Genomic DNA, 17033 nt, shown 5'->3' with positions numbered 1-17033 from the left:
ATCCTGCTTCTGAGCCTGAGCAGTGAAACGATGCCTCTGGATGCCCGCCCAGGATGAGTTACCATAAAGAATAGAATAAGCTCCTGCTTTCTCCTCATGGACAGGTAGGCACAGCCTTTCATCGTGTTTTTTGTCACTGTGGTGCTGTGGATTATGATGAACACTCTCACAGAATGCAACTGTTGGTTTTTATGCAGAAACAAGGGCCTTGATTATTTTTACCGGACTCTGAGTTGAACTGGATATGTAGAAGTTCAGGCTACTTGACGTTAAGTGGCAGAAAAATACTGTAAGTAGGTTTACTCATTGCATTTTTGCCTAAAAATAATTATATAATCGTAATAGAGGCTGGTTACAGAGACTCAAAGTGTGGGTTAACACCAGTCTGACAGGGTTAGTTTTTAATGCTGCTAACCATTGTTTCCCATTGTGTTGTTATGTTGTTCTCTTATGTGGTGTTGCTTTTAGCTTCATAATCCCTTTCCCATTAGTCTAGATATATTATAAAACAAGGTCACAGAGAGGGGCATGTATGGTTCTTCAGAGCTACCCTGTAACAACCATTTGTACGACCGGACCATCTGAACCTTCACCAGTGTCCAAGATTTCCTCCATTTTGAGTTATTCGGAAGATGATTTATAGCAACAAGGGTTAAACAAAGCTTCATGATTTTGTTGCCATAGAGACTCAAACTGATATCTGGTTCTACTAAAACTAACTACTGGTTTATGCTTTGTCTATAAACCAAAATAAAACATATATGTAATGAGCAGGAGTGATAATTTTTCAAATCAGAAAAAGAAACATAACCTATTTCAGGGATGCAGCGGTGTGAGCTGTGTAACAGGAAAGTCCTCAAACACTGGAACAATGAGATTACAGCACTTCCTGTTTTTGTATAGCCCGCATATGAACTTTAGTTATGATTTCTAGTTGTAGTTGTGGTGAAAGTTTATGTGCAGTGCACTGTGGGAAATGACCACTGAGACGAACTACACAGTATTAACTCTTTCCAGTCTATACACTACAGTCCTCAGCTATCACAGTTAGATGCATTAAAGGCCTTGAAATACTGTCAATCTACCCTAAAGTCTGTAAAGGATTCATCTGTGATGTTTGTGTAGTTATGAAGATCTGACACAGGTTTGTTTTCATGTTTTCCATTTGACTTCACATGCAGTGCCAAGTGGGTAATTTCTCCCGATATCAGGACAGTTATCCCAGAACATAATCAGTGACAGGAGTCCAGACTCCATCAACCTCAGAGAGTGTGCAAAATGTTTGTGAAAGTTCATGAAGAGCCTGTCAGTTCAATACATGATTGCCATCTGGTGGATAAAAACAAAAGACACACACGTTAACTACACTGATTAATGCGTATTTATTAGTAGTGAATAAAGAAAATATTCGTTGCATCCATTATAATTACCCAATGAGCATGAAGGTTAACATTTTGCCCAATCTGTTACTTCTAGCCATTAGCTCAGCAGATTGCATTTTCTTAGCAATTTCACTGGTTTAATGGCCAGGCTTTAAATATCACATGTGTTATCTAGCACACTATACAGTGTGTGCACATGTAGACTTTTGATCTGAGCTTTCATTGCATCAGTGAACGACAAAGAGAGAGAGGGTATATCGCTGTTTTCAGTGGCCCTGCAGCATTGCCAGCAGTGTCTGGAGTTCACTGAGTGGAGAAGGGCAACGGCACAAAGGCATCTGGAAGGAAGGAGCTGCAATAAACATATCTCTGCTAGTCCAAATGACCCTGACTAGGTCTGCTGCTCCTTTGGGCTTGCCCCAGATCAGCCCATGACATGGCCGGTTAAGACAAGATAATGTCAAAGATTAAGGTCCTCCAGCTCTGCAAGCAAAGCACTGTTATTTAGTTTTATTTGGACGGGTAGCAGTGTGTTGGATTTTACTGCCCTGATGGACAAAAACTTGTGAAAGTAAAAATAATGTGAGCTGAAGACTCATTTTATCGATTCACTTGAGCGCTCAATTATAATGCACTGTGTCAGCTTATACAAGCTATCCATTGGAGGGTTAAAGACTTACTGCAAGCAAACTGTGTTTACCAATAACAGCTTTACAATGTAGTCATGTAGTAATATCCTTTGTATAATCATGTGATCACAAAGTGGTGAACCTCACCCCATCCTTGCTTGTGAACAACTGAGCCTTTCCAGGATGCCCCTGTCATACCCAATTATGATACTATCACCTGTTACCAATGAACCTGTTTACCTGTGGAATGATCCAAACAGGTGTTTTTGGAGCATTCCACAACTCTCCCAGTCTTTAGTTGCTCCTGTCCCAACGTCTTTGAAACATGTTGCTGGCATCAGATTCAGAATAAGCAGATATTTACAAAAATCTAAGAAGTGGATGAGGTCAAACACTTGATCTATTGTCCCTGAGTATATGTCAAAAAGGGTTGGCAAATGATCTGCTTTGTTTTACACAAACTTCTTGGAATCCAGGGTGTATATGGCCGTGCTTTTTAAATACACATGATCAATGATATAGCCTACAGAATTGTCAGTCCTTTCAAGATGTCTGATCCTCGATCACAGGGGTGCTCTGGTTGTACTCATACAATCCACTTTTACATGAGTCAGACCTGAAAATATATATATATAATATAGTACTTTTTTCCTCAAACAGTATCACTTTAGATGACATGAATCTTCAGCTCTTGATATCCGCCCTATAGGTCAGCCCAACACCTCATGTAAAGTACACTGATGGATATATTAAGTTTTATGTAGCTTTACCACCAGAATGATTGAAGTACTGTATATCAGGCCAGTAAAATGAACCTCAGGAACAGGAAACAGGCCTATTTTATACATGACCTACTTTCATGACTCAAATATTGCTCTAAATCTTCATTTGCTCCAGTTCTTGAGGTAATGACCAGTGGAATGAAGATGAGGGACTTACCTGTTATGTTAAACATTTCCGGGATGTGATGGAATACCTGATATAAGTTTATTCCCTTTACACATCAATAAAAACACATAAATCGTGTTTGTTTTCTTCATCCGTACAGTAGTGGTGTGGCTAATTTCTAGCAACTGAACTAAAATGCATTCATTATGAAAATGAAGTTTCCGTTGTTTTGTGAGTGCAGTGCTAAAACAGTGTAATGCACACTCAACACAAGTTGCTCTGCTCTCATGTGGGAGACGCAGAGCCCTGGCTGAGGGAAGTTGTCGGCATCCACCTCAAGGCTTTTCATCTCAGTCGCTTCAGTGGAGTCAAGCCTTAGTAAAACTGGCACGGGATGCACTCACCCCGGGGGTAGGATAGGCTCGGCTGAGAAACTGGGAGAAAAATGAACAAATGAGATGGGACTGCCACCACTCTCAGGCTGCCTATGGGATAGCCCCCCACAGCCTGGTAAGAGCAGTTTAATGATAGTAGTAGGAGAGATGGGAGAGAGGAGGCGTCCAAACACCAAGTTGCATGTTTTTTGCTCTGGTGTCTTGTGTCACTCTTTTCTCTGAGGGTGGGGGCACATCCAAGTCACATGGTGAAGCTTGATCTGTTACATAAACACAGACCTCCACAGCCCCCAGTCGGCTCGCATCAACTTTGTTCAGTAAATACATGTGGTTAAAACTCTTGTGATGACATTGGTGGCGGCCAAGGAGAGTTGTCGAGATGTTCACTCCTCCATGTTGCATCACTTCAACACTCCGCTACGCTGCAAACCCTCACAGCCGCCACCGACCTCTTAAAGGTGAAACTGTCTGCGAATAAAACAATCTTTCTGTCAAATTACTTCTGTGATATTTAAAAAAAAAAACAAAACTGCTAAACATTTCAGAAATGGTTTATACAGGAAGTGCTCCACAGCAATTTCAATGATAATTTTTCTAAATGAATTTTGTCTTAAAAGTGAGTAAAGTGTATATTTGTCAGCTGTCATTTTAGGTTTTCTCGAGGTTGTTCACATCTCACAGATGCTTCCACAATAGAAAAAAAAATCTATTTTACATTGAACACTAAATATAAATTTAACCTAATGAATATTAAACACTGTAGTTTGGCTGTCACATGATGCCAGTCCTTGTGACAACAGCAATGTCAAACCGTGTCTTACAGGGGAATACTGTAACATTTTCCTAGCTCTGGGCCGTCCAATCAATATTTATCAACGTGAACCACAGTTTCCCAAAGCTAGAACAGCCTGAATTGTTTGAGGACGCAGGGACAACACATTCAAAACTAGACTACTCATTTGTTTGACTCTCTGCATTTGTGTACTTTTCTTTTGAGCAATTTCAGTCTCAAAGACTAATTAATTGTCGATAATTCATTATTAATTCTTCATAATTTCATTTTTGTCAAAATAGTGGCATTTGCCATCATCACATAAGTGCTGCTCTATCATCAAATAATAATGACATTAGCTGCCCAGAGCTGAGTCATGTTTGAATGGTAATCCAAGTCCTGACTGATAGTTCTGAACTATTTTTAAATTATTAAAATAAAAGACAAGGATGGATTGTAATAAAGCACATTTTACTGGATTACTGTCCATGGCCTTAAAAGGGGTATTTTAACCATGTGCTGTGCATACATGTTACCCACAATTGAAAAGAAAATCTAAGAAATATAAAAGAAACTCTGTAAAATCCATTTGACCAAATACATCTTCAACCAAATGAATATTAAACACAGAAATGTATATAAACGTCTTTTATACAGTATTTACTGTATTATATATGTCAAAGATAGAGCATTCAAGAGCATAATGAAACCTCAGTGAGTCTTAATTGTTAATCCCAACCATGGGCAGCAAGTTCTACCAACTGTCTAGGAACATAAACTCTAATTGACTTTTGGCTGAATGCTCACTTATGAACCATCTCCGCTGGACCATCTGTGTCTTGTGGATGACGGGAAGATTTTGGACGGAGAGGAATGCGCTGCAACTTCAACACACGTGACCGTCCGTCCCTTAGGGATAGCACATGTCCAAACCCCAAATGCTCTAGTCATTCCAGCAGCATCCCCTGTCTCCTTTTCCTCAGTGCTGCACCAGGGGTGCTCGCTACGCCACATCTCCTCAGTCAGACGGAGAGGAAAGCCTTGGAGGCGAGGCCTGCGGAGGATGGGTCCTGCAGGCCCAGATGGCTGGGCTCTCAGAGCTTTCTTTAGACCACAAACTACTCAAACAGAATAAGATCCAAATGCAGAGACCCCTCATGTGCTTGTATTATCTCATTCTCGTGTCTTGCTGCAGTTGTCTTTTCTCTCTGACTAACTAAATACAGCCTCATATTCTCACAATATATTAAGACACAGGAAATCAAGAATCTCTCATCACCAATTTTAAAACTATCGTCTGATTTATGGGGGCCTCACTGATGTTGTTGAACGTTATTCTTCGCTTTATAGCTGCATACAGGTCATAACTAAGGGTTATTGAGGGCCTTGTGAAAGTAACATTATAATAATATGGTCACTGTGACAATGACCAGGCACAATTCACTGATGCAAGCCAGACGCTAAGCCGTTTGTCTGTCCTCCATTAAAAGTAGTTCAGTTTAGATCCCTTCCCAAACTTGACAGTAAGGTCTGGCACACGGAGTAAAGAAATGGAGACATTCCTTTCCGATTTTAATCCTGCATGAATCACCTCTTCATCTGCAGCCTACTTTTGTTGTGTCATTTCAGACTGATGAAAATGCAATGAAGTAATGAAGAGAGAGAGAGAGAGAGAGAGAGAGAGAGAGAGAGAGAGAGACTTCTGTCCTCGTACAGACGCGCTTGCTCTCAAATGAAAAAATCCATCACGTGCCTTCACTAACAACGATGCCACTGCACTCGGCAGGCCAAGGTGAAAGCTTTAAGAATAAACATCAAGTCGGAAAAGACGTGTAGCGGGAGTGCAGAGAGCAAGCCGTCGACTGCTCTGCTATCTGGCCATCTGCCTGGATGGAGGATCTAAATATTATGACACTTGATATGACTGAGCGTACCTGCTGGTTACATTCTAGCGGATCTGCACTGAGGCAAGGTGGCTTATGTCTCGGTGACACTTCTGTCCTCAAACTCCGCGTCTTTGTCTTCCCAAAGTTGTGTTTTCATAACTGTCACCCACTGTAAACTGTTATGTAATTGACAGATAATATAGAGCTTGCTCATCCACATTGACTGTGGTTGGTGTGTGTGGTTGAGTATTACTCACATTGTGGGGACATACATCTGTTTACACAGTCACAATGTGAGGACTCGCCTTCCTTATGGGGACAAAACACAAGTCCCCATAACATAAATCATAAAAAGACTTGGGTTAAGGTTAAACTTAGGGTTAGGTTAAAGTTATTGTCAGGGTTAGGATTAGGAAATTAGTGGTTATGGTTTGGTTAAGTCTTCAGGAAATGAATGTAAGTCCATGTAATGTCCCTAAAAGTGATGGAAACATGACTGTGAGTGTGTGTTTGTGTGTGTGTGTGTGTGTGTGTGTGTGTGTGTGTGTGTGAGAGAGAGAGAGAGAGACAGACAGACAGACAGACAGACAGACAGAGAGGAAGTGTGGAAGTATGAATGTCTTTAAAGACCTTTCTTAATGCATTTTTACAAATGTGTGTGAAGTGTGCCATGGCTCTATACATCACCCAGTCTGTCAGAATGAACTATTGCTGATGCTGCAAAAATGTCTGGAGGACATGAAGACATGAACCTGCAAGAAGCCGAGATACATAGATGGAGATTCACAGAGAGAGAGAGCAATAGAGGGAGAGAGAGAGAGAGAGAGAGAGAGAGAGAGAGAGAGAGAGAGAGACCCTCATCATCTGTGTCACAAATGTTGCACATTGGGCTGGCTGAGCATTGGGGGGAGGTTGACTGTGTTGCGATTAACACGCTCCCTCAGCTGGGTGTTCATTTCAATCTGCAGTACGATATCCTCAAGTCTGAACCCTTGGATGAGGGTCACTTGCCAGAGGAGGATTTTTTTTCTGCCTCTCTGTTTTTTTATACTTCCTTCTTGGGCAGAAGGCTGGTGTAATAGAAACCAGACACAAGCCAGAATGTGAGGCATTCACAGCGGCGAGACCTCACTTCTTCACAGAGTGGGAAAACAGGATCAATAGAAAGTCTAGACCAATAAGTTCCGTCATTGTTTCTCGTTTTTGCCATTCTGGAAGCTGTCAATAAGACAGAAAAGGCCAGGACATTGGGATAGAAGGGTTATTCCATGGATCAGACTATGCAGGGGATATCTAGAGAGGGCAGAGGAGACCTTCAGGATGGGAAATGTATGTGCAACTTTTCCAGGTGGGTTGTTTCGGTTAATGACTTTCCCCTAAAAAACAAGAAATCAAACTATATCAAAACTATATCACTTTCTGTTCAATTGTCATGTCAAATTATTGAAGATGCACGTTTTGTTACAGTGAAACTCTGGAGTGTTTGTCAGTTCCTGTGTCAGTTGACACCGTAGACGATAATTATATGCAATAGCCTTGCAAACATGAAAATTCTGCCTTAAAGGCAAAGTAATTGAACCAATGTTCAATTACTATTATTATATTTTAATTCAACATTATGATGCACGTTTAATAATGTAAAATATATCAGGCTCATACCTGCGTTTATTAATGATGAAATACCAGGTCCTACAACTGAAAATTCTGTTTTAATCTGCTTAACTATACCTATACTGAAGTCAACTAACATATTGTTACTCTAATTTCCAGTATAAATATTCATTTGTAATACACCTTTATTTGAAAGTGGCTCTATTGTGTAGAATTTAAAATTCAAGAGTGAAGGAATTTATTACATTTTAATCATTTGTAAAGGGAATACCTCTGTTGCTAATATTATCAGATAATCTGTATTTCTGGAACATTTAAATCCAAGGAGTATGGCCTTTTTTTAATACATGAAAAATGTCTATCACCTGGAGCATGTTGCATTGCATGACGTTTCAGCAGGCATTAACGTATAAATATACATTTTTTAAATAAGTTGTACCTACCTTGCTGCATGTTAACGTGTCACTCTTTATCTCCAGTAAAATCTCATCTTTATTTATTTATGTATTACACATATATAAATTACTCAATTTAAAAAAAAAGTGGATATCTCACTTAAGTTATAATGATATAATTTAATTAAAGGTTAAGGTGTAATGTTGCTATGATTCACAGCAGATTCATTCAAACTTCGGTGTAAATCCTCAGTGTAGCAGCCCTCCTGTCATGCCATCCTGGGGCAGACATGAGTTGCCCACCATAGGTGCCATCTGTCTCCATGTGGCTGTACCCCCTCCCCAGCGTCAGCAGTGCTGGATCTGGAGGGGAGGCCTCGTGGCAGAGCAACAAGCCTCTCCTGTTCCCTCAGATGGCAGGGGAGACGACACATCCCACGCCAGGGAACGCAGTGGCGCAGTCATGAGATCAACATGAACCCTGTAGCTCTGCCCCATGAATGAAGGCACAGACGCGCTCTGCTGTCTCCTCATCGCAGCTTCATTCACCTCACAGAGTCAGTAGTGACCATGACTGTGAGGAGATGACTCTGAGGATTCATGTCATCTGTTTTTCTGCGTGTGTGCTTGTCCCTTGGCATGAAGAAACACTGAGTACAGTATGTTTCTGAAGTGGCACTCTGAGTGCAGCACACTCCTGTAGCAGAATGGGCTTTTCATACAGTCAGAGCTCTGTCAGATTTGTTTTGTGTTTTCAGACTGTCACCCTTTTGCAGTGTTCAGCGTGTTCTTGGGTCAAAGCTCTAATCAAAGCGATTGTTGTTGCTGGTGGATTGTTTTAATCTTCCCTTTGCTATTGTTGCCATTTCAACCCTTCCGTGAAGTATGCGTCAGACTGGAATATTAAAAATGCTGCATGCTGTGTGTTTAGACAGGGTGGCTGAATGACATCACCCTGCTAACTGACACAAATCAGCGCAAGCCATTGTCTTGTGTTTGGCTGTGCAATCAATTGAAAATGAATGTCTGCTTTACATCAGGTCCTACTGTGCAGATGAGTATGGTTGATGTTTGAGACATCTGCAAAGTAAGATTTATTGCAAATTAAAACTGGTTTTATTAGCCTTCTATAATAGTAAATTGAATATCTTTGGAATTTTGATGGTCGAATAAGATCAGACAACTTGGGCTCTGGGACATTCTAAAGGCAATGATCATCAGATTAATCAATAATGAAAATAATTGGTTGCACTTATCTGGATTTGGTTGGGCAACTACACAAAAACATCACAGGCATTTGATATAAGGGATATAACTGTAAGAAACCGATATAGATACAACAGTGTGATTCTGCAGAATTCTCAAGAACTTTAATCTCCAATTCATAGCTTTCAATGGATCCCAGATCTTAATCCAATCTTTATTTTCTCTTTACAGATTCTAGGTGAAAAGCTTGTTAGAGCAACATGAGCTGGAGCTTCCTCACTCGTCTCCTGGAAGAGATCCACAACCACTCCACCTTTGTGGGGAAAGTGTGGCTGACCGTGCTCATCATCTTCCGCATCGTGCTCACGGCGGTCGGCGGCGAGTCCATCTACTCGGACGAACAGACCAAGTTCACCTGCAACACCAAGCAGCCAGGTTGTGACAACGTATGCTACGATGCCTTTGCCCCTCTCTCCCATGTCCGCTTCTGGGTCTTCCAGATCATCATGATCTCCACTCCTTCCATCATGTACATGGGTTACGCCATCCACAAGATAGCCCGTACTTCAGACGATGAGCGCAGACGGCATCACAGGCTCCGCAAAAAGCCTCCTCCTCACTCCAGATGGAGAGGGAGCCACCATCTGGAGGACGTTTTAGAGGAGGATGAAGATGACGATGCTGAGCCCATGATCTATGAGGATACACTAGAGGTGCAGGAGGCCAAGCCTGAACCAGTGAGCAGCACTGGCAAAGACCCACCAAAATATGATGGTCGCCGAAAAATTATGCAAGAAGGCTTGATGAGAATCTATGTTCTTCAGCTGATGTCACGAGCTATCTTTGAAATCGCTTTCCTTGCAGGACAGTACCTCCTCTATGGTTTTCGAGTTAGTCCTTCATATGTATGCAACAGGATCCCCTGTCCACACAGAGTGGACTGTTTCATCTCCAGGCCCACAGAGAAAACAATTTTCCTCCTCATCATGTATGTGGTAAGTTGTCTTTGTCTCGTGCTAAATGTGTGTGAGATGCTTCACTTGGGAATTGGCACTTTTCGGGACACCCTTCGCATGAAGAAGAACCGGGGCCGACGGATGTCCTACGGCTATCCTTTTTCTCGCAACATCCCAGCCTCTCCTCCGGGGTACAACCTTGTGATGAAGACAGACAAACCAAGCCGGATCCCCAACAGCCTCATTGCCCACGAGCAGAACGTGGCCAACGTGGCCCAGGAGCAGCAGTGCACCAGCCCAGATGAGAACATCCCTTCCGACTTGGCAAGCTTACACAGGCACCTACGGGTTGCTCAGGAACAGCTCGATATGGCCTTTCAAACATATCAAACCAAAACCAATCAGCAAACCTCCAGAACCAGTAGTCCTGTATCTGGGGGCACCATGGCTGAGCAAAATCGAGTCAATACAGTCCAGGAGAAACAAGGAGCAAGGCCAAAATCAGCCACAGAGAAGGCTGCAACCATTGTAAAAAATGGAAAGACCTCTGTTTGGATCTAGAAATAAATCTAATTTTGTAAATTAACGGTCAAAACTTTTAGGACTCTGGGACTGCACTGTAACACAGCTGGAGGATATGTGTGTGTGAGAGAGATGCGACTTTGGACAATAACAATTGAGAATTTCAATCACATGAGCTGAGGGAGTACAATACACAGTTTTTGGGAATAAAAAGGCAAACACACTTGATGAAATGATGAAATCTAGTATCACAAATCTTCTTTGTTACTGTTGTGTGTGATTTTGTGCTTGGCATATCTTTTGGACATGATTAACATCTGCTTGCTTAGTTAAACATCTCTAATTCCAGCTAAAGTGTCAAAGTGTAAACAGACTGCTTCGAGCTATTTATCTGATACCCTTGACTGCCGCTGAACTGGATTCATTTGAAGAAATCTAACTTTGTAAGTGTGTGATTGTACCCTCAATCCAAATTTGAGAATGCAGTGGAAAAACACTGTACAAATGCACAATGACTCATTTCTGAAGAACGCTGATTGTTGTTGGAAAGATGCATGTTTAGTATTTGGGGAGGTATTTTTGGATGTAGTATGGATGAGTGTTGCTGGAAGCAGATTAAATGTGAAATATTTTGATAAAGATAATGAAACAGGGCTGTGTCACCGTAGGCTTTTCTGGTAAACATCTGCTCATTGTGATGATCTTCAGTCATTGCGTGCAAAGCCTTTATCTATTCTATATTTTCCAAAGCCTTGCAGAGTCACATCTGAAGGGGAGGAGGTAAGTGAATAGAAAATCGGATTATTTTCTAAACTAAATACTGATTTTCTGCAATCTGTCGCAGATGATGCATGCTTTACAACTGGGAACATACAGTATACACGCTACAGTAGAAACCCCATCCTTAGCTATTCAATTAGCTCTATGTTGATCTTATGTTTAGGCATGTTAGGTTTGTCTGTCATTGAAGCAGTATGTTTCTAGATTTGGTTTCAGAGTAATATTTAATCCTGCCTTCTGTTGTCATACTTCAAAGTGCCTCAAACTTTTAAAGACTGTTCTAGTATTTTATTCATGAAGAAATAAACTTGTTTGAAACCTCTGATTTCTTGCTTTATACTAGACATCTGCCTCTGCTTCATCACACTATTAGCAATGGTGTGTTTTTGAAATTGCAGAATGAAACGTTTAATTGAAGTCTAATTGGAAGTTAGGAGCTGGCACTAAAAGACAAGTATGTTGTTATAGCAAGTACATTTCATATGTTGTAAAAAGAAGAAGATCCAGTTGCAGCCTAAACAAAAGACAATGTAGCACATACCATTGGACATACTGTAAATGCTTAAATTATACAAACTGATTCAATTTTATTTCCATGCTCGGGATCAGACTCGTTGAGATTCTTTTGTTTCTGACCACAGTAAATTTGTCTTAAGTGTGTGCTCTTTGAGAAGAATTTTTAAATGCATGAGGTAGTGAACCTGTAATGAGAAGAATCGTACCTTCAGTAGTATAGAAAAATGTTGGTGCAGGAGGGGCATATACTTTTTACAACCTACGAAATCACCCAACATTTTATTGTCCTAAATAAGGGGAAATACCATAAAAATGGAAAAGCAGCACTGTTCCAGAATCAGCTGCACCAATAAAAAAAAATGTAAAAAAAAAAATAATAATAATAAAATAAATAAAAAGCTTATTTTTATTATTAAAACAAGGCTTTGGGTGTGTGTGTCAAAAGATTGACTCATGGAGACAAACACCCATTTTTCCATCCACTAATTATTGGATAAGCAGCACCAGGTGTCGACTGTCACTCATAATAACCTACAGTACAGTGGAATAGCTCATTGTATACAACAGCCGAACAACCACCCCATCACTAATCCACTAAACTCCATCTGAAAAGTTATCACTAAGTTGTCCCTCCCCACAAACGATCACTGTGTTCCAGTGGTTCCAGGCAACCAAGAATACACTGTAGTATATCTAAAGTCAACACAATTTCCACAATCTACATGCCGTGTAGGTTAGGTTTCTTTGTGTATTACAAATGGCACTCCACACCTGCTGCATCAACCAATCGTTAACAGAGAGAACAACGGGTGTCCAAGCTTTAGAGAAAGACACCATCACAAATTACTGAGCCTGAATTAGATGTCCTTGTTATTTAAAAATAAAAGTATTGAAATGTTGGATCTGGAGAGCTGCTTCTTTTCCCTTTTGGATTTTTCTGCATATATCCTGGAAGAAACCACTTGGTGCACTTTCATATCACTCCGCAGCCTTTTATTATCTATTTTTGACCAGTTTTGTTTTGTATCTTTGAAATCTTTTACCTGGTAATGAGTTACACATTTTGCTCTGTAACACATAATATGTGTGTGTGTGCTAGTTTTTTCTTTTTTTTTCTTTTTTCCCATCTGCTAAGGAGTTTTACTGAGCAGTTAACGTTTTTAGAGCCTTGGAGGGAGGCACATTACATTGCATACGATGCCTGTTCAAGATTTTGTCATTATAATTAGCCGACAATAACAGTTGTACCCTTCATATTCATAATAAGTTGAGTGAAGTAAATTTCATTCCTAACAATTATATTGCCATTACAGACATGATTGAGCATTTCAGTTTAGACCTTTAGCTTGTTAAGATGTTGTGGTTTGTTATGTAGCAACACAGTTGTTATTCTATCAGTTTTGTCGCTGCTCACTAAAACCTCCAGAAATAATTTTCAGAAAAAAAAATTATGCACATGAATCCAGAAATAGGATCCATGTGGTAACTCAAGCTGATCAATAAGAATGATGTTACCTCTAAGAGGTAAAACTAGTTCATCTTTTCAGTATATGCATACCTAACACAATACAATATGTTGCGTTTAATAAAAGCCCAATCAGGTCAATCTAGTCTCTGTGTGTGTTAACTTTTCTCTGGGTAAAATATGAAAGCTTTTTGTTGTAATGACATTTCAACATAACATATTTTGGTATAGATATCGGGTGTATATAAAGACTGTATCGAAGCTGGTGTAGCATAATAACAAAAAAAATCTAATGGTAACATTTCTTATTAAAATGATGATGATTTTGTTGTTTTCATTTAAGAAGGTATAGCTTGTTTGCATATGATGTCACATCACTCTCCTATTGTGGCACAAACTGCAGATGGAGGGCAGGAAGTGATCTTCTGCATAGGAAGCACTATAACACACGCTCAAAATGCCTATGTTTTGCATGGTTTACTGTTGCTTAAACTGACCCAAACCATGAGGTTTCTCAGTTTGCTGCAGCGCTGAATTATTGTTGCTAGGTTAATCTACAGGAAAATAAAACCTAATCACCCTAAATGAAATGACAGACATCCAGGAGAACCTTAGTACCAAGGTTGTGAACCCAACCACTATCAAAAAAGTTCAGACTTTTGTATGCTTTCATTTGGTTTCAAGACTAGGCCGATGACGGAATGACCAGGCAGTTGGTTAAATCTATTGCCTCAATAGCTGCCAAATCTTTCAGGTCAGTTGAAAAATCACTTCTCTTCATAACGTAAGTGTCACATCCTTCATACGTTCTGATTTTCTATCCATACCTTTCTTTTGTAATTTCACCTGAACTAGCACAGTAAGAACCTTCCTCCATCTTGTCCATTGCGGTTTTCACTTCCTGCCCTCCGTCTGAATTTAACGTGTCATCAGCATCACGTGACTGCAAACAACCTACTGAGACATACGTTGTTTGGCGTTACCTGTTTATATTTATCAATTGGAGCCAATGTGCGGTAAATATCTGGCAAATTTCACATTTCTCCAGCGTATTCACTGAATTATTCGTTCTTTTCTTTTCATAACGTACTCAATAAAAACGGAGTTATATGAAACCTCATCAAGTGAAGAAACAAGTAGTGGACGTGCTATCAAGACGCTAACACTGTAAATGCGTCACACACAGACACACGTGCTCCAATATTATCGAGCAATGCATTGTGGGACATCAAAATGGAGTCCTTCCTCCGGGTGTCAACTGCCATGTCCTATGTTATGTAGATAACTACTACCGGTTACAGGCGGAGCAGCCTCTTAATTTGCACGCGTAATACACTCCCATGAAAATATACAGTATGGGGGTTTTGTGTTTGGCCAGAGGAGCGTTCACGTCCGCTGGTTGTCTCGGTGTTCACGCCAGAAAATACACCGGTCGGAACTTGTGCGTAACGTTTCTCTCCGGTAGTTCAGCCCCAGCAGGGATCCGTGTCAAGAGGTACAGCCAGCAGACGGGTCATGGTAGAGATGCCCCTGGACAGTTCGTGTGCTATCACCTCCCTCACAGGACTTTACTGAAGCTCCAGGGACAAGACACAAGCCCGTTTCTCCAGGGGATCATAACCAACGACATGGGGCTGCTGGAGGAGCCTGGACGCACAGCCATGTACTCACATATGCTAAATGTACAAGGAAGAACACTATATGACATCATGTTGTACAGGTACAGTGCAGCTTCATTAAACCGTGTAAACACTTGGACATGTTTTCAGTAAGCAGGGTGTGGCTGCTTATCTTGTAAAGCAGCTGCAGGCAGTGCAGTTAGATTCAAACAGTCTGTGCAAACAGAGTCCAACTTTAAGCTTTTTTGTCCAAGTGTCTCTCAACTGAGCCAGATTAAAGGACAATCCACCTTTTAGGACAGTGAAATGGAAAAAGTCTTTCACTTTGCAAACTTATGTGTTATACTTGCAAAATATGGACCTGTTTTACATTAGATACAAAAATAGTATGCATTTCTGAGTTAAATTTCAGATTTTCTAGTTTCGTCTTATTTTAATCTTCTTCTCGTGTCCTCAGTTTTGACCTCATGTTGCAAATCTACATTATGAATCCCTGATAATACTTTCACGAATTTTTAAGGAACAATGTCCCTGTGCCTTCATATATCTAACTGAAAACTGGCCAAACTAAGACGACAAGTAATCTCACATTGAGATGTTTCCAACATAATACAGTGACATTTTTTGAGCATCTGTGATATGATAAAAAAGGACAATACGCTTATGTAACTCACTGACACCTCTTTAGTATGCCAGGCTGTCACTTGTAAATATGCACATTTTGGTGCTAATCAAAGGTTAATCAAAACCATTAACTGAGGTAGACTGACGCAAAGTGAGGAAACTGAATTAACTGGTTGTATAGTTTTTATAGTTGATTTTTTTTTTTTTTTTAACAATTCACTAAACTTGCTGTATTTCCTTTCAGTCTGAAAGAGGCTGATGCAGGACATGGAGTTTTCCTGGAGTGTGATTGCACAATTAAGGACTCAATTTTGAAACACTTGAAGATATACAAAATCCGCAGAAAGGTCAACATAAACCCCTGTCCAGAGCTCTCCGTATGGGCGGTGCTTCCCAAGAATAACAACGCAGGTCAAGAGACCATTAAACCGGAGCTCTCCTCCCCAGACAAAGCTCTGGTATGGGAGACTGATCCCCGAACTCAGGAAATGGGCTGGAGATTGGTGTTGGATAGTGAAGTGGACCCCTTGGATATCATTGCATCATGTCAGAAAGGTGACACAGAGGATTATCACAGACATCGCTATGCAATAGGTAAGACGAGAATACATCCAGTTTGTATTTGTATTATAAGAGAAACAGGGTGTTTGTTTGACAAGTTCTGTGTCTTCACTGCTGTCATTGCTGTCTAGGACTTCCTGAGGGAGTGAAGGACCTTCCCCCTGGGGTGGCGCTACCGCTAGAGTCAAACCTCGTCTACATGCAGGGTATTAGTTTCAGCAAGGGCTGTTACATTGGTCAGGAGCTCACAGCCAGGACTCATCACACTGGGGTGGTTCGGAAACGCCTGATGCCAGTACGCTTTTCAGCTCCAGCCCAAGACCCCGAGGAAGGAGCTGCGCTGCAAACACAGTCGGGCAAGCCAGCTGGGAAGCACCGAGCAGGGGTTGGAGAGCTGGGGCTGAGCCTAATCCGCATGGCTCATGCCAAAGAGGTGTTGACACTCAAATCTTCTGACGACACCACAGTGACACTGGAGGCCTCTGTGCCAGACTGGTGGCCTCAAGATGTGAAAATCAATTGAAGAGGACGTTTCAGAAATCCCTCAAATGTGACATGCATCACATCTGACAGACTTCTCATAAACAGAACCCTGAAGTACAGTATGTTACACTGTCATTGCTTCGCAGCTGAGTGGCACTAATTCATATTTGTGAGTATTTTTGTTTGCAATAAAACCTACTTTTCCAGTGATTTTTTTTCCCCCCAAGTATTATTTACCACAGAATTATGCTATTTAACAGATCTATTGCAGCACTGTACAACATAATATACCAACTGTGATGTGGTATTGGTGGTTGTTGAATAAAAATGCAAAATATCCAAA

General features: G+C 40.8%; 2 protein-coding genes across 3 annotated transcripts; both read left to right on the top strand.

The window, feature by feature from the left end:
- Positions 1 to 12286, top strand: gjc2 (gap junction protein gamma 2). 2 transcript variants are annotated; one of them, XM_076744365.1, is made up of 2 exons: positions 1 to 104; positions 9396 to 12286. In XM_076744365.1, the coding sequence occupies exon 2, from the start codon at positions 9425 to 9427 to the stop codon at positions 10679 to 10681; it is 1257 nt and encodes a 418-aa protein (XP_076600480.1). In that variant the 5' UTR covers positions 1 to 104; positions 9396 to 9424; the 3' UTR covers positions 10682 to 12286. The 2 variants fall into 2 exon arrangements, with proteins under 2 accessions (XP_076600480.1, XP_076600481.1); XM_076744366.1 differs by lacking the exon at positions 1 to 104 and adding an exon at positions 7185 to 7300 and having other exon boundaries at positions 9396 to 11740.
- Positions 12287 to 14340: 2054 nt separating this feature from the next.
- Positions 14341 to 17030, top strand: iba57 (iron-sulfur cluster assembly factor IBA57). Its single transcript, XM_076744367.1, has 3 exons — positions 14341 to 15123; positions 15891 to 16240; positions 16339 to 17030. Exons 1-3 carry the CDS (start codon positions 14744 to 14746, stop codon positions 16728 to 16730), a joined length of 1122 nt encoding a protein of 373 aa, XP_076600482.1. The 5' UTR covers positions 14341 to 14743; the 3' UTR covers positions 16731 to 17030.
- The last annotated feature ends 3 nt before the right edge of the window (positions 17031 to 17033 follow it).

Source organism: Chaetodon auriga, chromosome 12 (assembly GCF_051107435.1).
Source record: "Chaetodon auriga isolate fChaAug3 chromosome 12, fChaAug3.hap1, whole genome shotgun sequence".
Lineage (NCBI taxonomy): Eukaryota > Metazoa > Chordata > Actinopteri > Chaetodontiformes > Chaetodontidae > Chaetodon > Chaetodon auriga.
Note: the sequence above shows the minus strand (reverse complement) of the source record. Positions and strands in the feature narration are given on the sequence as shown.